This window comes from Dama dama, chromosome 13 (genome assembly GCF_033118175.1).
Source record: "Dama dama isolate Ldn47 chromosome 13, ASM3311817v1, whole genome shotgun sequence".
Classification (NCBI taxonomy): domain Eukaryota; kingdom Metazoa; phylum Chordata; class Mammalia; order Artiodactyla; family Cervidae; genus Dama; species Dama dama.
In genome coordinates this window covers 37,205,352-37,229,963 of record NC_083693.1, presented here as the reverse complement: position 1 = coordinate 37,229,963, position 24,612 = coordinate 37,205,352, and the positions used below count along the sequence as shown (strand labels likewise).

General features: G+C 44.0%; 1 protein-coding gene and 1 pseudogene across 6 annotated transcripts; one reads left to right on the top strand and one right to left on the bottom strand.

Annotated features, from left to right (window-relative positions):
* The first annotated feature begins 2,663 nt into the window (after positions 1-2,663).
* LOC133068001 (NADH dehydrogenase [ubiquinone] 1 alpha subcomplex subunit 5-like) lies at positions 2,664-8,617 on the top strand (annotated as a pseudogene).
* A 2,485-nt stretch (positions 8,618-11,102) lies between these two features.
* Positions 11,103-23,310, bottom strand: TM2D3 (TM2 domain containing 3). 6 transcript variants are annotated; one of them, XM_061158883.1, is made up of 7 exons: positions 23,179-23,310; positions 22,742-22,834; positions 20,125-20,282; positions 18,417-18,542; positions 15,492-15,666; positions 13,937-14,012; positions 11,103-11,866 (listed from the first exon to the last, which is right to left on the bottom strand). In XM_061158883.1, the coding sequence occupies exons 1-7, from the start codon at positions 23,267-23,269 to the stop codon at positions 11,683-11,685; spliced, it is 903 nt and encodes a 300-aa protein (XP_061014866.1). In that variant the 5' UTR covers positions 23,270-23,310; the 3' UTR covers positions 11,103-11,682. The 6 variants fall into 6 exon arrangements, with proteins under 6 accessions (XP_061014866.1, XP_061014868.1, XP_061014867.1 ...); XM_061158885.1 differs by having other exon boundaries at positions 11,103-11,848; positions 23,179-23,300; XM_061158884.1 differs by having other exon boundaries at positions 18,429-18,542; positions 23,179-23,300.
* Positions 23,311-24,612: the final 1,302 nt, after the last annotated feature.

Below are 24,612 nucleotides of genomic sequence, written 5' to 3'. Positions count from 1 at the left end.
ATTCTTGCCCGGGAAATCCCATGGACAGAGGAGCCTGGTGTGCTTAATGGACATTTGACTTGCTTCTACTTTTGACTATTATGGATATTGCTGCTATGAGCAAGTTTTTGCATATACCTATATTTTCATTTTTTTAGGGGGGTCATGTATTTAGAAGTAGAACTCATGAGTCACAAACAGTTAACTCCAGGTTTGAAATTTTTTAAGAACTGCCAGACTGTCTTACAAAGTAGCTGCAATCATTTTCCATTCCCACCAGCAATGTATGATGGTTCCAATTTCTCCCCATCCTAATTCTTGTTTGACTGTCCTTTCTATTGCAGTTAGTCTAGTGGATATGAAGCTATGTCGTTCCTTTTTATCATGTTCTTGTATGACGTGGGCAACCTCATGGTATTGAGTGAACAGATCACCCTGCTTGTTTCCTCTCTGAGCAGTGTGAAAGCCATATTTTGTGTTCCACATAATGCTCTGGAGCCTGACTGCCAGAGGCAATGTGGGAAGAGCTCAGCCGAGACTGTTTTTCCTGGAGTATCTGATCTCCCATCTCTTCACCAAGGTTTTCTAAATGTCCCTGGAAGCGTTTCCTACCCCCTGTGTAGAAGATGATGCCATAACCCCTGGGGAACATCCCAGGCTCTGGATCCATTCTTTGGCTCAACGTGGAACCCCCACCTCCATCAGAGTCCATCCTGGTTGTTCCCCAACCACCCTATTCACCACGCACCCCTCCCCCGCAGACAAGGAACGATAAGGATACCCAACCCACTCCCAGCTAGCCTCTCTCCTGAGGCAGAGTTCCCAAATTGTGGTGATTCGCCACCAATACCACTTGCAGGAGTAACCTGGCACACATGAGCAATAACTTTTTCTTCTCTTACCATTTCTGGACTTTTTTTCTGGGGGGGGTGGGGGGGGTTGGTTGTCTTTTTCCTTGTTTCCTGCCAGGTTTATTTGTTTGCTTGTTCTTTGTGGCAAGGAGGCGCCAGTTTAACCACCGTGTTCGTCTCACTTAGTATTTGAAAAGGGAGATGCTCTGATCCCGCCACTCTCTCCAAGTCTTAGCAATGCGTTTAGGTCTCTAGCTTACTCTTTAGTTTACTCCTGAGATGCTGGGCCACAGCACAGACCCTGAGCCCTGCTCTCCTGCAGTCTCAGTAAACCACGTCCAGTGTCTTAATCAAAGCTGCCCCACTCCTGTGTAAAAGCATGTTTATAAAGGAAAATTTCAATACTTCAAACCCAAGAATTTATACTGAACCGCATACCCTCTAATCTTCTTATGACAGTTCACACACTCTGGCTTGGACAGAGGGAAACTTGAGAGCACACATGAAGGAACCTGCCTGCCTTTTCAAGCTCTCCTGACCTATCTGAAAAGCAGTATCAGTTACAGAGTGCTTTCCATTCACTGGTAATGGAATGAATCAGAACTATCTCCAAATTCCTTACCTGATCATGTGCCAAAAATAAATGCAATTCTGGCACAAAGTACTTTAAAAGTGAAGAAAGCAAAGTTGTGTGGCATACAGAAGACATCTACAGATTTTAAATCTTGAAGTGTAAAAATCTATTCTTTTCCTTTTTGGTTGCACAGTGCAGCATGTGGGATCTTAGTTCCCCAACCAGGGATCAAACCCAAGCCCCCGGTGGTGAAAGCATGGAATCTTAACAACTGGACTGCCAGAGAAGTCCCTTGAAACATAAAATCCTCTAAAAATTTTTACAGGCACCATAAACCAATGCTCCTCAGCAATTTGCAGAAATCAGATTCACATGGTGTTGTGGCCAATATTTATTTAGAGCCAATTTCTGTATGTCACCACCCTGCAACTGTCTCACCCGCCAGAGTCCAGAATCCCACTCAGGGGCTTCAATACCTGCAAGACACCTATGGCATTCATTCAGCAGCGAATATGAGGGCCACTGTCTGCATGATGCTGTGCTGGGGACAGTGGTGTGGAGAGAGCAATAAATAACACAACACCTGCCCACCAGGAGTTACTGGGGTGAGAGGAAGAACGCTGACAAAGCAGATAGACGTTCTTCAAAGCAATGACACATGGCATGCTGCAGTGATAAATTCTGAATTTCTAGAGAACAGTCATCTGAAGGTGGTGACCAACACGGTGCCCAGCCTGTGATGAGCCATGTAACAGCCTCTGATCGGAGTTCCCACAACAGGGGAACAGAGTCTAAAGGTCAGACCCAAACAAGACAGTTGGCTGCCAGCTGAGGCTCCTGCAACTGACTAGAGATCACCCCCACCTTCTCTGCTGCCCTTTAAACATGTCGTTCTATTAGACTTCCTTCAAGGGGCCTGTTAGGGAAACTAAAATGGAGGAAGTCTTGTTCAGGCTTCAGAAGCAGGAGAGCAGACCTCTAACCTGCCTGGATTGTGCCTCTGCGACAGAGCACAGCAAGCGCAGATCATAGCAGCCGTTGCTGTGCATCATTATTCTGCACCCTGTTACCAGGCAATGAGCCCTGCTCAGCTACTGGTCAGTGCCAAAGTGGGCCCCACCGACAAGCAACAATTGTCAACGAACAACTATTAGTATTCCTGCTCAGTTATTGGTCAGCACCACAGTGGGCCCCACCCACAAGTAACAAACTGCCAATGAGCTACCATCAGGGGAGTGAGTCAACAAGTAGGTGCCGCGATGGTCATCAGGTGGAGAGTGAGGTAAGAGGCGGATCCCAGCACGCTCCCGGAGGACCTCAAGCCTGTTCCCTCTCCTTGGGCAAGCAGGTGAGCTGGAGGTCCAGGGACCAGGCAGGGGACTGTGTCCTGCAGGGCTCCAGAGCCCTCGCCAAGGCCACCCACTAGTCTTGGCCCAGGCCTTGAGGAGCAGTGAACCTCTCCCCCTTCCCTATCTCTGTGACCTAATAGCAGAGGCCGTCTGCCTGGGTTGCAGTCTGTGAAACCTGGTCAACACCTTTAGGTGGCCTGAAGAGACTGAGGGCCAGTTGGGTTGGGTGCCTGGCTCCCTCAGCGATGACAGCTGGGCAGGGTGTGGGGACCTGGCCCTGAGCGAGCTGCCAGCTCTCTGCCTCCTCTTAGCCAGGATGGGGACACTGGAGGGTGACAGCCGTGCCTTGGGATCTTGCCCTTTCTTGTTGGGACAGACAGTAACATTCGTTTGGTGGAGATTAACAGGAATATCATTACTTGACCATCACTGGACCTCAAGAACAAAGGATCTGACACCAAGAAATCTTCAACAGCTAACCACACCCCTCCCTTCCCTTTTGCTTTATAAAGGGCTTTGCTAAGTTTTCAGTAACTCTGGGGTCCTTAGGGCATAAGCCACCCATCTCCTTGCATGAACCTGTAATAAACCTCTGTTCCAAACGCCAATGTTTTAGTATTCTTTGATCTCACTGCGCATTGGGCACACGGACTTGGGGTTTTGGTAACACCTGGATTCTGTGCCTGCTCGCAGGTGTAGCAAGTCAGGCAGCACTTTAGATAAGGGAGTAGGTCTTGAATTTTTGAGTCCCTGAGGATCTGGTCAACCACCACCCAGCCCCCTGCCCCCCACACACACCCCCAGAATCTAACAAAATCCTATGATTCACAATGTGAAAAGAACAGCATTGTAAAAAGGTTAAAGTTAACCAGAGCTGCATTTTTGCGCACAAACTGATGAAATCACTCTGCAGCCCGGGATCACACGTGACAGCCCTGGAACTGTCTCACCCATGGAGTGGACACACTGCCCAAGACCCTCTCCCACCTGGGACTCCAGATTGTTGTAACAAGGAATTTCCCACAACTGTTAAGTCTGGCTGTAGGTCAGCCCAATCTAATGATGAGTATGCTGTTACTTCTATTGTTTCTATTTATTTTTTTAATGACTGTACATTGAAATTAAGGGAAAAAAATCTGTTAAAAATTGAAATTATTTGTGTGTGGAATGAGTAGTTTGTTTTGCTAACAAACCCTTCAAACCCAGGTTCAAAATTATCCCTTCACAATTAGGACTACTGGCAAAATAAGGCCCATGTATGAGTTCCATGGACTGTACAGGCAATGAGGTCGCAGAGTCAGACACAATTGAGTGACTCTCACTTTCACATGAGTTCCTCATTCATAACTTTTGAGAACCTCTTCATCTTCTCACTAGTTCTCTGAGGCCATTGGCTCCATCAAATCCTTGATAGTAACTATCCCCAATTTGCTTATATTCTTTAGGTTTCTTTAGGTGTTGTTTTTAGTCACTAAGTCACGTCCAACACTTTTGAGACCCCCACGGTCTAACCCACCAGGCTCCTCTGTCCATGGGATTTTCCAGCAAGGATTCTGGAGTGGGCAGCCATTCCCCTCTCCAGGGGATCTTCCCAACCCAGGGATCAAACCCACGTCTCCTGCATTGGCAGGCAGACTCTTTACCACTGGGTGACTAAGGAAGCTGAGGTCTGCTTGTAAAACAGCTTAGGAAGAAGTTCATCCATTGCCTCTTGTGCAGTCAGTCTTCTCAGTTTTCACCTTTCAAACACTGGACACTGGTCATTTAACTCAGGCCCCAGAGCCATACGGTAGCCAGCGGTCAGGACACACACTGCACACCGCCAGCAGTTCCTGTCACCTCCCCGCTCCTCCTCACGTGGGAGTAACAGCAGTGGAGAGTCTCTTCTATGCAGAGCTGATTCTATGGAGCAGATTCTTGGGAAATCTTTACCATAATTAACAAAGGGCCCGCTTCCTGGAAGGACAGGTCCTCCTTGAAATACCTGCTCAGCCCAGTCTCAAGTACCCAGGTAGGGTAAGAAAGTCTCCTGTCTCTAGAAAAGAAAGTCTCATGCAACCCGGGCTGCCCACCTGAAGTGCTGCCTGTTCTGTGCCCAGGCTCATGGTCCCAGGAAAAAACAAATCAAGACTGGCTGCTTCTGGGCATATGACGGGAAAGCAACTGTAATGGGGAAGCCCCACCTAGTGCTCAGGGCTGGAACTGCTACTTGACCAGACCAACACACACCTGCCCAGACACAACTCCTGGGTCCTAAAGGGCAAGTAGGACCTTCCCTGGTGGTTTCACTGGTAAAGAATCGACCTGCAACGCAGCAGATGTGGGTTCAATCCCTGGGTCAGGAAGATCCCCTGGAGGAGGAAATGGCAACTCACTCCAGTATTCTTGCCTGGGAAATTCCATGGACAGAGGAGCCTGGCAGGCAGAGAGTTGGACATGACTAAGCAACTAAACCACTACCACGAAAAGGCGTTATAGCACCAAATGATTCAGTTCCCGTTTCAGGTAAACTGTAATTTATTCTGGCAAAGAAACATGTTTTTGTCACCTGAGATTTATGGAGATATTCTCAAAAATATTTTATAGCTAAATATCTCATAACCTGGTTAATTACATCTTCTGGCTATTGACATAGATGTTTAAAAAGTAACACTGCTGTCACGGTGGGCTTGCTAAAGATCACTGGCCTTGTGGAACTGGCTGTATGTGACAGTCTACATAAGAGGCTAAAAATACTATACACAGATTCTTGATGTTCTTACACAAATCACTAAAAATTAAGCATATATGCAGGGCTTCCCTGGTGACTCAGTGGTGAAGAGTCACCTGCCAATGTAGTGGACACAGGTTCAATTCCTCGTCTTGGAAGATCCCACATGACAACTTAGCCCATGCGCCATAATTACTGAGCCTGTGCTCTAGAACCTGGGAGCCACAACTACTTAAACCCAAGAGCCCTACAGCCTGTGCTCTGCAATAAGAGAAACGACTGCAATAGCCCCTGCTCTCTGCAACTAGAGAAAAGCCCATGCAAAAATGAGGACATGGCACAGCCAAAAAAATTTTTTTTAATTTAGAAAAGCATACAGAACAGATTACAAGTGAGAAGGTGAGTATGGTTAAAGCCAAACCAGATGTTAAGACACTAGAAGAGCAACTTCAGGGAGGCCAAATAGAAGAGGTGATTCTTCAGGCTGAAAATAAACTAAGTCTGGGAAGAAAAATGGTTCAGTGGAAACCACGGGAGTCTTTAGCAGAGGAGCCTCCTGCCAACCAATGGAAATGGCTAACATAAATATCATTAAATAACTTGTGTGTTGATGGGAAACTGATGTAAATAAATATTGTTATATCAGGAAAATAGCAACACATACCCAATTTAAAGGGAAAAATGCCAAAAGCCTGTAAATGTTTTTAAAGAAAATTATTAAAACCCAAAAAGACCTATAAAAACAAATGTAAAACAATTAATAAAATGGAAATAAAAATATACATGTCAATAATAACCCAGAATGTAAAGGAATTAAATGCTCCAACCAAAAGAAACAGACTGAATGGATACAGAAACAAGACCAGTATATATGCTGTCTGCAGGACACCCACTTCGGACTTAGGGACACATAAAGACAGAAAATGCGACGGAAAAAGATACTCCATGCAAATGGAAATCAAGAGAGAGAGTTTGTATCAGATAAAATAGAATTTAAAATAAAGACTGCTACAAGAGACAAAGGAAGACACTACACAATGATCAAGGGATCAGTCTAAGACAATGATTAATGACTGCACATACAGATGCAACCAACACAGTAGCACCTCAGTATATAAGGCAAACACTAACAGCCATGACAGAAGAAATCAATAGTAACACAGAACTAGTGGGAAACTTTAACACCCTACTTACATCAATGGACAGATCATCCAGATAGAAAATCAGTAAGGAAACACATGCCTTAAATGACACATTAGGTGAGATGGACTTAATTGAAAATTCCACCCAAAAGCAGAAGAATACACATTCTTATCAAGTGCACTCAGAACACCCTCCATGACTGATCACATGCTGCATCACAAAGCAAGCCTCAATAAATTCAAGAAAATTGAATATCAAGCACATTTTCTGACCACAACGCCACGAGGCCAGAATTCAACTACCAGGAAAACCCCACAAACAACACAAACAAGTGGAGACCAAACAATATGCTACTAAACAACCAATGGATCACTGAAGAAATCAAACAGGAAATCAAAAATACCTAGAAACAAATGAAAACAAAACCACAACAATCCAAAATCTATGGGATGCAACAAAAGTATTTCTAACAGGGAAGTATATAGCGACACAAGCTTACCTCAGCAAACAAGAAAAATCTCAAATAAACAACCTAAACTTACACCTAAAGCAATAAGAGAAAATACAAAAAACAAAAACAGGCAAAAAAATATATAAATTTTAAAAAAACAGAAAAGATCAATAAAACTAAAAGCTGGTTCATAAACAAAATTGATGAACCTTTAGCTTGACTCATAAAAAAAATGAGGTAAGGGGCCCCCATCAATAAAATCAAAAGTGAAAAAGGGAAACTACAACTGACACCAGAGAAATACAAAGAATCATGTGAGACTATTACAAACAACTATATGCCAACAAAATGGACAACCTGGAAGAAATGGACAAATTCTTAGAAAAACACAACCTTTCAAGACAGAACCACAAAGAAACAGAAAATATAGACAGATCAAGCACAAGTAATCAAATTGAATCTGTGATTTAAAAACTTCCAACAAACCGAAGTCCAGGACCAAATGGCTTCACAGGTGGAGTCTAACATTTACAGAAGAAATAATACTTATCCTTCTGAAACTCTTCCCAAAAACTACAGAGAAAGGAACACTCCAAAACTCTTATGAGGCCAGCAACACCCTGATCCCAAAACCAGACAAAGATATCACAAAAAATAGAAAATTACAAGCCAATTATCACCGATGACCAGACAAGCAAAAATCCTCAGCAAAATAGTAGTAAACCGAATCCAACAGTACAGTAAAATGATCCCACACCATGCATGATCAAGTGGGATTCATCCTAGGGATGCAAGGATTTTTCAATATCCACAAATCAGTCAATGTGATGCACCATATTAAGAGACTGCAGGAAAAAACTTATGATTATCACAAGATGCAGAAAAGCGTCTGATAAAATCTAACATTTCTGATAATAACTCTCCAGAAAGTAGGCATAGAGGGAACCTACCTCAACATAATAAAGGCCATACATAACAAGCCCAGCGCCAACATCATACTCAAGCGTGAAAAGCTGAAAGCACTGCCTCCAAGATCAGCTACAAGACAAAGATGCCCTCTCTCACCACTTTTATTCAACAGAGTTTTGGAAGTTCTTGTCACAGTAGTCAGAGAAAAAAAAAGAAATAATAAGGGCTTCCCTGGTGGCTCAGATGGTAAAGCATCTGCCTGCAATGCGGGAGACCTCGGTTCGACCCCCGGGTCAGGAAGATCCCCTGGAGAAGGAAATCACAACCTACTCCAGTATTCTTGCCTGGAAAATTCCATGGACGGAGGAGCCTGACGTGCTATACAGTCCATGGAGTCGCAAAGAGTAGGACACGACTGAGCGACTTCACTTCCACTTCCAAACTGGAAAAGAAGTAAAACTGTCACTGTTTGTAGATGTGATACTATATGCAGAAAATTCTAAAGGCACTACCATAAAACTACTAGGGCTCATCAATGAATTTGGTAAATTTTAAGGATACAAAATTAACATACAAAAATCTCTTGCATCTCTATACACGATCAGTGAAACATCAGACAGAAATTAAAGAAACAACCCCATTTACCACTGTATCAAAAAAAATAGATTGAAATAAACCTACCTAAGGAGGCAGAAGGCCCATACTCCAAGAACTATAAGATGCTAAGATGAAAGAAACTAAAAACCACACACACAAATGAAAAGATATGCCATATTCTTGGACTGGAAGAATCTATGATGTCAAAATGACTATACTACCCAAGGCAGTCTGTTGATTCAATGCAATCCCTAACAAAAATATCAATGGCATTTTTCACAGAACTTGAACAAGTAGCCAAAACAATCCTGAGAAAGAAGAATGGAGCTAGAGGAACCATACTCTCTGGCTTCAGACTATACTAAAAGCTACCGTTATTAAAACAGTATGGTACTGACACAAAAGCAGACATAAAGTTCAATGGGTCAATTAATTTATGACACAGGAGGCAAAAACATACAAGAGAAGAAAAGACAGTCTCTTCAATAAGTGGTCCCAGGAAAACTGGATAGCTACATGTAAAAGAATGAAACTAGAATATTCTCTAACACTATATACAAAATAAACTCAAAATGGATTAAAGATCAGATACTATGAAACTCCTAGACGAAACATAAGCAGAACACTCTTTGACATAAATTGCAGCAACATTTTTCGGAATTACTTCTAGATTCTAACAGAAGCAAAGCAAAAACAAACAAAAAAGACCTAATTGAACTAAAAAGCTTTTGCACAGGAACGGAAACCACAAGCAAAACAAAAGACAACATACAAACTGGGAGAAAATATTTGTAAAGAAGGCAACCAACAAGGCTTAATCCCCCAAATATACAAACAGCTTGTACAACTCAATATAAACAAACAAACAAACAAACAAAAAAACCCAATCAAATAATGGGCAGAAGTTCTAAATAGACATTTCTCCAAAGAAAACACACAGATGGCCAACAGGCATATAAAAAGACTCTCATATCATTAATTATTAGAGAAATGTAAATGAAAACTATCATGAAGTATCACCTCACACAAGTCAAAATGGCTATTATCAAAAAGTCTAAGTTATCAACAATAAATGCTGGAGAAGTTGTGGAGAAAAAGGAACCCTTCTACACTCTTGACAGGAATGTAAACTGGTTCAGCCACTATGGAGAAAAGTATGGGCACTCCTTCAAAAACCAAAAATAGAACTACCATATGATTCAGCAATCTTACTTCTTGGGCATATATCCAAAAAAGATGAAAATTCTTAACTCAGAAGGATACAAACACCCCAGTGTTCACAGCAGCACTATTTTACAACAGCCAAGATGTGGAAGCAACCTAAATGTCCATCCAGAGAGGAATGGATAAAGATGTGGTACATATAGTACGATGGAAAATTACTCAGTCCTTTACTGGAAGGACTGATGCTGAAGCTGTAGCTCCAATACTTTGGCCACCTGATACAAAGAGTTGAATCATCGGAAAAGACCCTGATGCTGGGTAAGACTGAAGCAGGAGAAGAAGGGGACAACAGTGGATGTGATGGTTGGATGGCATCACCAACTCAACAGACTTGAGTTTGAGCAAGCTCCAGGAGATGCTGAGGACAGGGAAGCCTAGCGTGCTGCAGTCCATGGGGTTGCAAAGACTCAGATACAACTGAATGACTGAACAACAACAAATTACTCGGCCGTAGAAAAGAATGAAATAATGACATTTGAAGCAACATGGATGAACCTAGAGATGATCACACTAAGTGAAGCAAGTCAGACAGAGTAATACAAATACCATATATCACTTGTATGTGGAATCATAAAAATTATACAAATGAACTTATTTACAAAACAGAAATAGACTTGCAAACACAGAAAAGAAATTTATGGTTACCAGAGCAGAAAGGCTGGGAGAGATAAATTGGGAATTGAGGATTAACATACACCCAGTACTCTAAATAAAACAGATTACCAACAAGGTCCTACTGCATAGCACAGGAATGACAGTCAATATTTGTAATAACCTATAATGGAAAAGAATCTGAAAAAATGCACACACATACACACATATATATACACACACACAACTAAAAGGAAGTGGCGACTCACTATAGTATCTTTGTCTGGAAAATTCCATGAACAGAGGAGCCTGGTGGGCTACAGTCTGGGCGTCGCAAAGAGACAGAAACAACTCAGTGACTCAACAACATACATAACTGAATCACTCTGCTATACACCTGAAACACTGTATATTGACTACACTTGAATTTTAGGAAGTTAACTAAAAATGTTTTTGAAAAAAAGAGCTTTTGGATTAATAAATGTTTTTCTATGCAAGAAAGGGTCTACAACAGATCTTATAAAGACTCAAAAGCATTTATCACACTAACACATTTTTAAATATTTCCACTGTGTGTTAATGAACCAGCCAATTATGAATAAATCTATTAGAATGGACTAATACCCTGAAAAAGAAACATTTCACTTCTTAATAATAAAAGAAAGTTGCTATGATTACTCAAGATTATGTTTTAATATAAAAAACATAACAGAAGTCTGCAAAATTTTTAAAGTAACTTGTATTTTTATTTATTTTCCAGTACTCTTGCAACCTTTTATATTACTAACAAACTTGCAATCACAGGAACCAGACACAAAGTTTCTGCATTTATTTCAAACAATCATACAGAAAGACCACACTACACAGACATTATTACACTGCAAAACTCAGAGATGACTGAAGTTTAGATAGATAACTTTATTTAGCTGAAGAATGAAGATTTTCCACTCTTTGCAGTTATAGCTCAAATGTTTTTTACGGCAGATGACATTCAAGTTGGAGATACAAATGATACACTCTGAGGTAAGTAATATAAAACTCAAGTCTAGGAACTAAATAGATTTTCAGTTGCACAGGTTGTTCTTCCAGTTTAAATTTTTTCACAGAAAAAAAAAAAATTTCAGGCAAAGAAAACCAAATTCCAGATAAGCATGGTTCACTGTTTTTTATTTTACCTTCATCAAGGCAGGCAAAGTACAGATGCTGTACATTAAACACACATACAAGTCCCTCAAAGCACGTGGATTCCCACAGGCAAAGCATATTTGCTAAGCTCCGCTCCTCTCTGAAGCATGTAACTGCAGCTAAATGTACAAAGAGCCATCCGCTGGTCCCACGTAGCCAACCCCAATGAGCAAGACGTCGATCAGCGTCCATATTCCCAGGCCCCCGAAGCTGAAGAGCTTGCCAAGGCCTTCTCGCCACTGGCCCAGGTAGAAGCGGTCTGCTCCAAACCCACCGAGGGTGATGCTGCAACAGCAAACAGGCCTGAAATGCATCAACAGCCCCCAATTGCACCAGCTGGGGCTCAGTAACCATGCTGACTCACATGTGTGAAAGGGCCTCAGATCAGCAGACCCTGGATGAGGACACAGCGATCACCTCACAAATGCACACCACCAAACAATCACAGGCAAGAAGACTGCTCACATGTCAACAATGAACACACATGAGCTGTAATGAAATCTAATCCTTCTCTTTTGAAGAAAATCTAGCTTGCTACTTTTTTAAGTAGCAAAAAACTGGTGCATCTGGGAGGGCAAAGCAGGGCTAGTCTACCAGACCACCAATGTGGAGGCTGTAGGATCATCTCAAGGCAGCCAGCCAGCTGGCCGCTTCATCAAGTCTGGACCTTTGTCAATCACCCATGTAAAAAAGCTCTGTTAGGAAAAAATGAATTTTAAGGTTCCTTCAAATTCTAGCATCTAACAATATTCAGACAACTTCTCATTGTTTTCCTTTTAAAATTTTTACTATGGAAAATTCTAAAGCATACACAAGTAAAAAGAAGGCAAACAGCACCCATGTTTATTGTTGTTGTTTAGTCGCTCAGTTGTGTCTGACACTTTGCGACCCCATAGACTGTAGCCCACCAGGCTCCTCTGTCCATGGGATTCTCCAGGCAAGAATACTGGAGTGGGTTGCCATTTCCTTCTCCAGGGGATCTTCCCAATCCATGGATCAAGCCTATATCTCTTGCATTGGCAGGTGGTTTCTTTACCGCTGAGTCACCTGGGAAGTCCACGACCCAGCCCCAATAATTATCACCATGTGCCCACCCTGGTTCATCACACCCTTTCCTTCCCACCCCAACCCGAGAACCATGAAGCAACTGCCAAGCATCATCACATTCAATATTCTGCAAGAAACCATGTTGAGCCCAAAGAACTCTTACTGTTTAAAAGCCAGCTGTGAAACGTGTCATAGTAATTTAAGATGTTCACAATGAGGGGGAGACTGGGTGAGGGGTGTACAGAACTCTCTAGCTTTGCTTTTACTTTTCTGTAAATCTAAAATGAATTCAAAATAAAAAGTTTGTTGGGAAGCAGAAGGTCAGGTGTTATTTTCAACGTGAACTGCTGTGTCAGACGCTGGGCAATCTCACCTTCGCTGTGTCTGACTTTCTGTCGTGGCCCCATCTTTTCACTTTCCAGGGAGACTTCCTGCCAGACAGGACCCTTCACCTTCCTAGCCAGACCCTCAAGCAGTGGTCCCCAGACAGAGGCAATACCTGGAGGTGCTACTGACTGTCACCACTGGGGTAGGAAGACTTGTAAACAACACCCAATAAATGGAGTCGAGAGAGGATGCTACACACCCTACTCTCACAGGACACCCCACAACCAAAAATTCTTGGCCCAAACATCCACAACAAGAAGGCTGAGAAGCCCTGCCCAAATCCCACCATACAGTCCCTGGGCTCTCACGCTAAACCTCCAACAGCAGCTGTACAACTTCTCAATCAGGGACCATTTAGCCAGCAGCCCACCTGCCCTTCACTCTGGTGGGGGTGGGGAGAACTGCTACAATTTTCTTTTCAAACTGCTGAAAAGTTTAACAAATACAAGTATATTTTTATGTAAAAATTAAGTCTATAATTATGCTCGAATAGTGGAATTACAGGTGATTTTCAACATTTATCTTTGTCATTTTTGTTTTTTCTAGTTTTCAATACTGAACATGTAGGTTTTTTTTATGATTTAGAAGGAAATTACTGAAAATTAAAGACAGTCATAAGCCTAGCTACTTTAAATAGTAGGCAGCACATCACTGACTCACAGTATGCTCATAATGGGAAGACTGACTGGTTCTAATGAGCTCCAATAAAGACTCGAGTCACCTCCAGAACGTGCAGGCACCTTGGGAGGAAAGCCAGCAATAGGCCACCAAGCTCCACAAAGATAGCGGTCTGACCACCTCAACGGCCCCCGGCAGCACAGTCCCTGTGGTTTACCCAACACGTGGCAGGGCCTGAGAGAGTAGGAGAGGAGCGCAGAAGAGCCCAGAAGCCACAGCAAATGCCCAGTGGTGTCTCTGCTCACTGGGAACAGTGCTTACCTCAGAGCCAGGGCTGTGGACCACTTGTATCCTCCAGTCCAGTTGCAGTAGAGCATCTTCAGAAAAGTGCGGTTACCTAAGGGAAATACTCCACAATGAAACAAGGGTATAAAAATACTCTGGCACAGAGACTAAATTATAGCTGGTGGTCTTATAATTTATAATCTAAAAAGACAACTCTCTTTACAAGAATAAATGTTCACTACCGTGAATGCTAAACAGAAAGCCCTAACTGTCCACGAGCACAGGCTTGTGAGGAACACAGGTTCATGAGGACCACAGCTTGAAGAAGGTGAACCACCCCACCTGCTGTCAAGGTGTGGATGATGTGGGGGTGAACAAGACAGACAAACCAGGCACCGGGAGGGGAGAAGGCCATGCAGGACCGACACATCTTATGGACGCAGGCCACAGATGGCCCGGGGGTCCTGGGACATCTGACTGTTCAAACTGGAAAAAGTGAGTCTGACTCCACCTCACACCATACACCAAACCAATCCTGGGGAACTAAAGACCTAAATGTGAAAGGCCAAAGTTACAACTTTTAAAATAAAGTACAGGAAATTATCTCTGTGTATCTGGAGCAGGGAAAGGCTTTTTGCAACAAAAAAGGGCTAACTATGAAAGATGAAAAACCAACTAAAATTTTAAAGTTGTGTTCAAAAGAGACCAAAAGAAAGTGGAGGAAAAAGTTAAAATCCAGAAGAGGATTTTAGGGCCATCAAAGATTACTATCCAAAATACAAAAGAATTCATAGAAGTCTGTAAGAAAAAACAAAACTTAGGGACGAGTATTGGAGAGGATTTTGATCCTCACTGACAGCTGTGTACCACTGGCGGGAGTGTGAACAAACACAACCACCTGGAAAAGAACACATGCCAGAGGGTGCATACCAGACACACCCCCTTACACGTGTGACAAGAGACACAGACAAAAGCTTTAAGAGCACCACAATTTGTAAAAAAAGAAAAAGGAAAAAAAAAGGTAAATAGTCCAAATACATTGGAGAGCAGACAAACTATGATACAATCTTTCAACAGGTTATTATAAAGAAGTGAAAAAAGAAAAGGACAAGCTGAAGAATCTTAGAGCCATAATGATGGAAAGAAACAAGTCCTAGGAGACCATAAACAGCCTGCTACTACTTCACACAGTTCTGAGACATGCATTACTGAATAATATACCACACTGTATTCTAGCACATATATGGGACAACTATAAAAAACTTAAAGGAAGGGATTGGGATCATAAGAAACCTCAAAAGGGTGTCACCCCTAAAGAAGAGGCAGCAAACACTCTGGTAGTTTCAATGGCATCACATGCTTTGGCTGTTAACCTGGGGGAGACTCAATCACACATTATGCTTTACACCTTATACATTTTTATTTTATGAAGTACTACATTTTAAAAGATAAGAGAACGGGCATAACTAAAACGTGCTGATAAACATTTCTGACTACACAATTGAAACTTAATTTTCAAACTCCAGTGATGGTTCTGCAAGTACGCCTAAAGAAGAGCACTCTGCCCAGAAGCCTCCCTCAGTCAACCTACCCAGGCAGTGGATGTGGTCCCGCACAGTGCAGTTGGCTGCATAGCGCTGCCGAGGGCAGGACACCGCCCTGCAGTTGCTGGAGCTGAAGCACTCATAGTCAGCCTCTGGGAGCTGCCAGCAGAACCTACAGGTCATGTTGAGGACAAAACTCTTCTGGGATTTGAAGTCTGGATCCTACAAAGGACACAGAGCTATTCAGTCATAATCCAGTTTGTCAATATGTCAATAAAACTACATAGTTACAAGGCACAAGTATCAAAAATACTTCTATTTATGATCTAGGAGGAAGTAGCAGACAAACAGGTACCAAGCCAATATGTATGCAAGACAAATGCGTATGCATCACTGTTACTTTGGCTAAATTTTTAATAACACACATGCGTACTTATATAACAAAGAAGAAAGGAAAAGGCACTTTATGAAGCCCCAGAGACACAAGAGAGCTGACAGGGCAGATGAGTCCCTCTGTTCAAAGTACTGTGCAGTACGTGGGAGCCCGGACCCAGCTGGACGCTCCTGGAGGAACAGCCTGCCTACCGGGTCTCAACTCTTCCTAGGAGTCCCTGAGGTCCTGAGGCCCAGGGCAGTCACTGCTGTTACACTCCCAGGAGCACCCGAGAGGACCCACCCACAGGCAGCCCCAGAAGACCATCCCCAACTCAGAAAGAACCCCTTGGCGAGGTTCAGCCAGTGCTATTGTGGCCCTGAGCCTCGAAACAAGTTTTCCATTTCAATTTTAAATTTGTTTTCTGCCTGTAAGAGCACCCCATGTGCTTATATGTTGCACATTTGGAAATTACAGGAAAACTGGTAACCTCTCCAGAGAGAAGCACGTCTAACCTTCTTTCATTTTTGCTTCCTGTGATAGTTTTACATACATGGAATTAAACTGAAAACATTTTGTATTCTTTCACCACCACTTAATATTAAGCTATAAAACATAATTTTCAAAACTGTATTTAAATGGTAACACAATCACCTCTGGAAGTATCATATTTACTAATTTTTTTTTTTTGATTAATACAAAACCACTTATAAGGGCAGTATTTACGAGTAAGACACTCCTTGATTTAAGCAATATTATTGTAAATGTCTGCATATTTCTAGTGATGCATCTATAACACGTTTCTTATCAACTTTTTTTTTAACACTGGGCAGTCAGTGTACATGGTACAAACTCTGGGAGACAAGAGGAGAGAAAGAGGTGGCTGGCCTGCCCCGGCCCTCAGCACTGAGCACAGCTGATCCATGCTGGTCTTCCAGGGAGTCTGTTCTATGCATGCGTACGCTTACATTGGATACACTTCTTCTTTTTCTAATTTAATGTTCCCATTGATAATTACTTTTCACTTAATTCTGTAGGTATCAGGAAACATCTCTGGAGTTGCCTAGTTCTTCTCAACAGCTGCAATAGCTGTATTTATTTCACTACACAGTGAGCTGCAAAATGAACTGCTCTTTCTTGGACATTCAGCTTGCTTCCAACCTTGCTGGGTGAACGATGCAACTATGAATATTCTTAGGCATACTTTTGTGTATCAATGTGCAATAAGTACACCTGTTAGATGAATTCCTAGATATGGAACTGCCAGGTCAAAGCTTACATGCATCTGTACATTTCAGAAAGGAAGAAAGTGAGGTCACTCAGTCGTGTCCAACTCTTTGTGACCCCATGGACTGTAGCCTACCAGGCTCCTCTGTCTATGGAATTTTCCAGGCAAGAGAACTGGAGGGGGTTGTCATTTCTTTCTCTAGGGGGATCTTCCTGACCCAGGGATAGAACCCAGGTCTCCCACATTGCAGGCAGACGCTTTACCTTCTGATCACCAGGGAAGCGCGCAGGTTTCAGAGATGAGACAAACTGTCTACCACAGGCTGACTAACCCACCCATCTACTGACAAGACACAGCAATGATTGTCTCTAACACCTTCAAGAAAAGTGTTATCAAACTCTTTGACTGTTTTGCCAATATGACAGGTTAAAAAAAATGCATTAATTTGTATTAAACTATGAGAAAATTAAGCATCTTTCAAATACTAGTTGAAAGTCCACTTGTATTTCCTTTGCTATGAACCATGTGCTCATGCTCTAGCATCATTTTTCTATAGGACTGTCATCTTTTTCTCATTGGCTTTTTGGATGTCTTGATATATTATGAGTATTAGTATATTATTTGTCACATGTGTTAAAACTTTTTCATCGTTTGTCATTTATCTCTGGCCTTTATGCTTTTTAAGCTCATACAGAAACCTCTCATCTTTAGTAGTCAAATGTATAAATTCTTTCTTGTATAACTTCTAAACTTTATTTCATACTTAGAAAATTATTCCCCACTTTGAGATGATAACAAAACTCTCACACTTTCTCTGGTACTTTGAGATTTCATCTTCTCACATAAAATCTTGCATCTATCTGGAATTTACTTTGGACAAAATAGGGATTCCACTTTTTTCCATGGGCACCTGGGCACCCTAGCATTCACTAAGTCCACTTTCACACCACAAAAAAGTACAGCCCGCAATAAGAGCTCACCTGTGGTAAATACCTTTCCCTCTGTGACACAACTGTCATTAATGAGAATCCAGAGCCTCCCTAAAGGAATTAAACTTGCCTCACTTACACTAGCAGACTGAGCCCTCCTCCAAGTAACATACACAAAAACCATTTCTGTCAAGCACATCTTCAGCTGATGTGAACTGGCCTGGCAGTTTCCATTACAGCCGGATTTCTGCCCTTACTTCTATTTATATATATTATAAAACAATTTCTTTGACTAGTGTAATCCAGGTGAGATTCGCTTGGCCTGAGTCCCTATAAGTGCACATTAGAACAATAAGAGTTTATTTCCTTCTATTAATCTGAAGTTCAACACAAAGTGAGGGGGAGGGAAGGGGGTGAATGCAGCAGGCGAGAGGACGAGTACTTGCGTGTACACCTGCGATGGTCTTAAAACACCAAGGGAAGAACACGGGGCCGGCCCCAAATCACAGCTGCAGCACTCCTGGGACCCGCAGCTCCTGACAGCCGATTGTTTGACTGTTCTTCGTTTCTGAGAAGAAACAGACCACCAGATGCTCTTGAGATTACTTTCAAAAGCCACCTCTGGGGGTTGGGCACCTGATACTGTACAGGATTTGTGATGACCGGCTAGTCACGAAGCAGGTGAGATGGAAGCACTTGAGGTATGAGGGAAAGAGTGATTCCAGGGCGTGTCTAAGCCAAGGGCTGAGGACAGACCCGGGACAGGATCAGCTAGGAAAAGTCCCTCCCTGAGTTTTGTCATTTCTCTTCCTTTGTCATTTCCCTTGTCCTCTGCTATTTTCTGAAAAATGAAACCACCTGTTTTTTTGGAACACCTAAAGGAGGAAGAAACTGAAAACTAAGTTTCACTCAGGAACCAGCTGTGCGAGATGAATGTCCAAGACACGAAGGCAAACAAAGTAGGCTCATTCTGGGAAAAGCGCCCCTCAGCCATCTGGGTTTTCTTATTTTCCACCTACTACGTGCCAGACTTACTAAGTATGTGATTTCAAAAGCCATCAAACAGGTTTTGTTATTAGGTGAGTAGAGAAAAAATTCTATTTAAGATGACACAACAAAGACTAACTGATAATCCAAGGGCAGTCATGAAGACTACCCACCAACTAGCTTAGTTTTCCAGCGCAATTTCAAGAGCAACACTGATACACGAAAATGACAAATACTGAAGTTTACCAATACTACATCCAGATGCTGAGGCCACATAAAATCTCATGCCCCCTTGGAGTGAAGCCTCCCTCAGGCCCTCTCCTGATACTGGACTTCAGGAGAAACAGAAAGAGCCTGGGGCGGGGGGGAGGAGGGGAGAAACTTTCTAATCTAGCCCTCTGCAAACAAGGCTCCAAAGGACAGATGGGGAAAGGTATCTTGTTCAAGTGAGAATCACTGGGTCAATGGAAACCCACTAAAGAGAACATGACCTAGAATCTATGTTTTCTTGACCACCTCCCACAACAAGGGCTCCACAGAAACACTTTAGGAAAAGATGCTCTAGGTCCATCTCCTGATTAAACAGGAGACAGATGAATAAATCTCAGAGCTGGTCCTGGCAAGGCCAAGAGTAGACGTTGTTTTGTTATTCATTTCTACTCTCTGTCTCATCCAGATGCTGGGACTACAATAAAGTGTGCAGTAATTTACCTGGTCAAACCATTCAAGAAGGCACATATGTGAATCTCCCTGACCTGGTCACACTCAGCAGGTGTAGGGCTGCCTCCAGGAACCGAGCTCTGAAGCAGGTGTCCTGAGAGCTGTCAACATATCAGCGACAGGCTGCAGTGTGACAGCTCTAACAAGGTCATTGCTGATGCACAACAGTGGGTGCCCTTGAGCCTGTTCTACGCCCCACTTGTTATAAGCAGTCTGACAGTTCCTTCAGTTTAGTCTTATGTCAGAAAATTGCTATCTGAACCCTTACACCAAACCTTGCTGGGAGACGGAAGTTTCATCTGATAAAGTGGACTTCAATCCTCAAATCTTACTTTTAAAATGTAGAGCACTTTCTCAATTTTCCCCATGTTCATGTCTAAACTCTATTTATAACTCAAGCTTTACAGTGAGTTTATTAAGAATTCATAAGTTGCAGTACTTACAACACAGGTAACAGAAGGTTTGACTGTGCAGTCAAAAGTAACAGGCTTCCCATAGACACAGGAGAAATTGGTCTTGCAATCTATACAGTCTGCGGGAAGTCTGCTACACAGGCCATTGCTCGGACACTTCATCACATAAGGTGGGATATCGGTACTTTCTGCAAGGGACGAGAGAGAAGCTTATTCTCTTAGAATACAGATTAGAATAACAGATGAAAACAATTTTCCAAGGTTAAGGAACACAATCATGAGCATAACATACATATATGGTGCTAGTAATAAATCAGGACTGCAAAAAGTTTACTGTGTTACAAGATGAAAAAACAAAGGCTTATAGATGGTAAAGTTTGTTTAAGTTCACAGAGGGTAGGTAGAACTGCAATCAGAATCCAAATTTCTCCGTTTCCAATCCACTGTGCTTTTCACTTGAATTCACTAATTTTTAAGTGACGCCACTGACCCTCTAAGAGAATCAGTACAACAAGGAACCACCCCCAGAAAATATACTGTCATTGTTATACATTGCTACTTCCACAAGCCACAATCTTCAAGGAGTACACAGTTTTACACTACCAAAGTACAAACAGTTCTTTATATTAGCAACTTATTCAGTGGGTTACAGTTCTTTTTATCCAGCCAGACTACCCAGGAGTATAATATATTACTATGAGTTAAGAGATGACCAAAACTGTAAACACTTTTCTCAGGAAGGAAGAAAAGCTCTCAAAAAACGTCTGAGAGAGTCAAAAATTCTTGTGCTTTCTCTATAAAATAATCTATGTTTTAAACTCAAGTATGCTGATGTTTTCTAGCAGACTTTAATAGAAGGAATAATATATGGCTACTAATTTCAGTTCACTGAAATAACGGAACTCTACAGGGATGAAACTACAGAGAACAAGGTTTCGTTCAGCAAAGCACACTGACACTCATTTAAAACTAGTCCTACTTAAAGTCACTATTAAGTGGGCAATGATGCAAAATATCAGAGTACATCATGCAAAATGCCGTGCTGGATGAAGCACAAGCTGGAATCAAGACTGCCGGGAGAAATATCAATAACCTCAGATATGCAGATGACACCACCCTTATGGCAGAAAGCAAAGAGGAACTAAAGAGCCTCTTGTTGAAAGTGAAAGAGGAGAGTGAAAAAGCTGGCTTAAAACTCAACATTCAAAAAACGAAGGTCATGGCATCTGGGTCACTTCATGGCAAACAGATGGGGAAACAATAGAAACAGTGAGAGACTTTATTTTTGGGGGGCTCCAAAATCACTACAGATGGTGACTGCAGCTATGAAATTAAAAGACGCTTGCTCCTTGGAAGAAAAGCTATGACCAACCTCCACAGCATATTAAAAAGCAGAGACATTAATTTGCCAACAAAGGTCCATCTAGCCAAAGCTATGGTTTTTCCAGTAGTCATGTATGGATGTGAGAGTTGGGCTATAAAGAAAGCTGAGCACTGAAGAATTGTTGCTTTTGAACTGTGGTGCTGAATAAGACTCTTGAGAGTCCCTTGGACTGCAAGGAGATCCAACCAGTCAATCCTAAAGGAAATCAACGCTTAATATTCACTGGAAGGACTGATGCTGAAGGTGAAACTCCAATACTTTGGCCACCTGATGTGAAGAACTGACTCACTGGAAAAGATCCTGATGCTGGGAAAGATTGAAGGCAGGAGGAGAAGGGCACGACAGAGGAAGAGATGGTTGGATGGCATTACTGGCTCGATGGACACAAGTTTGAGCAAGCTCCAGGAGTTGGTGATGGACAGGGAAGCCTGGCATGCTGCAGTCCATGGGGTCACAAAGAGCTGGACACGACTGAGCAACTAAACTGAACTGATGCAAAATATCACTTTTTCCTTTATTGTTTTGTTCCTATTACTACTGAGGCTGGAGGATGGACACTTAGAATCACAAAACCAAAATGTCTCTGAAGCCCAAAAGGTTAGTAATTTGCTCCAGCTTCCAGCGGCATCACCAGACTTAAAGCCAAGTCTCAACCAGTCCCTCTGGGACTTCCCGGCCCCATTTCACACAGCCCTGGGGGTGCCTTTTAATACCCAACATCAGGATCAGGGTTCAAGAGGCACAAGAAATTTTCTGAAGAGAAAGGAACATTGGTTGAAGGTAATCTTGATGGGTGAGGTGAAAAAATACTACAAATAAACAGATGGGAATAAGAGCCTGGGACTGGAAAGAGACGAGGCCGGAATGTAGAAAGGTATTGAAATACCGAGACTGTCTACAGAAAAGGTCTGTGCATCTGTCTTTAGTTCACATAACCTAAAATGCAATTAATAAAATGTTCAAATATGGAAAGTGAAACTCGCTCAGTCGTGTCTCTTTCGCGCCCCCACGGACTGTAGCCCGCCAGGCTCCTCTGTCCACGGGATTCTCCGGGCAAGAATACTGGTGTGGGTGACCACTCCCTTCTCCAGGGAATCTTCCCGACCCAAGGACTGATCCCGGGTCTCCTGCATTGCAGGCAGACTCTTTACCATCTGAGCCACCAGGGAAATGATTTCATATTCTACAGGAAATGTTCGCCAAAAAGAGAGAGACGACTAGATATAAACACACACATTCACGAACAAGGAAAATGCCCGGTACCTGCCGCCCTGGGCGCCGCAGTGAAGGTCCGTGTGGGGCCCGGGTCCTTGATGGCCTGCGGCAGCGGCTGCGAGGGCTCCTCGCTGAAGGACCCTGCGACCGGAGAGACGGAGACCTCAGGCGGTGCGGCTGCGCTCCAGGCTTCAGCAGCCTGGGCAAACCTGGCGGCCTGATCGCCCATGAACTGAAGGGGAAACCCAACGAGATCGACACTCGTCCCGGTCTGCGAGCACCTGGGACCAAGCGCGGGGCCGGGACACAGCTCCACGCCCCCGGCCGAGCCCCCGGGCCCTCCCAGTTCCAGGCTCTCGGCTTCGGGTCCCTGAGCGAGCCGAGGGGCGGCGGCAAACCGCGCCGGACTCGGCCGCAGCGACCCGCGCCCTCCTCCCGCACTCTGCCTCCGCCTGCGGTCCCGGGGCCCCCAGCACTCAACTCACCGCCGCCCGACAGGATGTAGAACTGTGAGAGGAACAGCACCACACAACACAGTCGGCAAAGAGCCCGCAGCTGGACCACCGGAGCTGCCATCTTGCCGGCTCGCTCACTTCCGGCCGCGCGGGAACGCGCGAGGGGCGGGACGCCGGCGCGCGCCGAGGGGGCGGGTCCGGACGGGGCCACAGCGCCGGCGCAGGCGCGGCAGCCCTGCCAAGGTTCTCCGCGCTCCGCCGGCTAAGGCTGACAGGTACCCTGGCGCCGCCTGCCCCTGGAATAAGAGGCTCACCTTTCCCCTTGTGGCTCAGCTGGTAAAGAATCTGCCCACAATGCAGGAGACCTGGGTTCGATCCCTGAGTTAGGAAGATGTCCTGGAGAAGGGAAAGGCTACCCACTCCAGTATTCTAGGCTGGAGAGTTCCATGGACCGTATTGTCCGTGGGGTCACAAAGAGTCCAACACGACTGAACGACTTTTACTTCACTTTCTCCCTCCTGAGGGATTGAGGGCAGAGGTGGACACGTTTGGGAAGTTGGCCACTGTTTACCTGTGACTGGATCTGTACTTTAGAGACAAAAACTACTGTGCGCTCAGCACCGTGCAGAGATCTGACGAATTTACGGTTCGTCCGACTGAAAAGCTGCTTGTGTCCAGATGCGGCCCAGACTGCTCGGGAAGGACTCGAGGTGTGCCCGGGGGACCCGAGGCCCCACTCCGCGCCACCCCGGAGCCCGGCCAGCGTCCCGCCCCGAAGTCTAGCCAGTCCCTAGAGACGCTCCTCGAGGACAGAGAGAGGCCGACTGCCCCGTGGCGCGGGTCTCGGGCCCCCAGGCCATCCGGAGGAGGCCCGGCTCGGGAAAGGAGCTGCTCGCAGGCCGCGGCGACCCACACGTGTTCCTGCTGCAGCATCCTTCGTCCTGGGCCGCGCATAGGCCTCCCTCTTCGCGCCCACCCTCCACCAGACCGTTCGGGTGGGTAGTCCTCTCACACCCCTTCCCTCACTAGTACATTTGGTGAATAAAGAAATCTATCTAATAGTTCTTGGCTTCAATAAAAGTTGGCTTTAAAAGTTACATTACACAACCTGCAGCTTCTAGCATCGCACAGTTGTGACCCTTGAACCACCTCGGGGAGAGGGGTACAGGGGGAAACCCACATATAACTTAGAGCAGACCCTCCAAGTTCAGTTCTTCCACCTGTCGCGGGTAGGATCCTGTACACTCTAGTATTTACTATTGAAAAAAAATGTGTTAGTTGCTCAGTCGTGTCCGACTCTTTGCGATCCCACGAACAGTAGCTGCCAGGCCCCTCTGTCCATAGGATTTCCCAAGCAAGAATACTGGAGCGGGTTGCCATGCCCTTCTCCAACCCAGGGATCCAACACACATCTCCTGCATCCCAGGTGGGTTCTTTACCGCTGAGCCACCAGGGAAGCCTACT

What these genes read in the sequence shown, in the direction of transcription:
- TM2D3 (XM_061158883.1), bottom strand. Translation starts at nt 23,269, where the DNA reads ATGGCAGCTCCGGTGGTCCAGCTGCGGGCTCTTTGCCGACTGTGTTGT. An exon ending in TGCGGCGCCCAGGGCGGCAG is followed by an intron (nt 20,283 to 22,741) that starts GTACCGGGCATT and finishes CGTCCCTTGCAG; the next exon opens with AAAGTACCGATATCCCACCT. An exon ending in TCCACAGCCCTGGCTCTGAG is followed by an intron (nt 11,867 to 13,936) that starts GTAAGCACTGTT and finishes GATGCATTTCAG; the next exon opens with GCCTGTTTGCTGTTGCAGCA.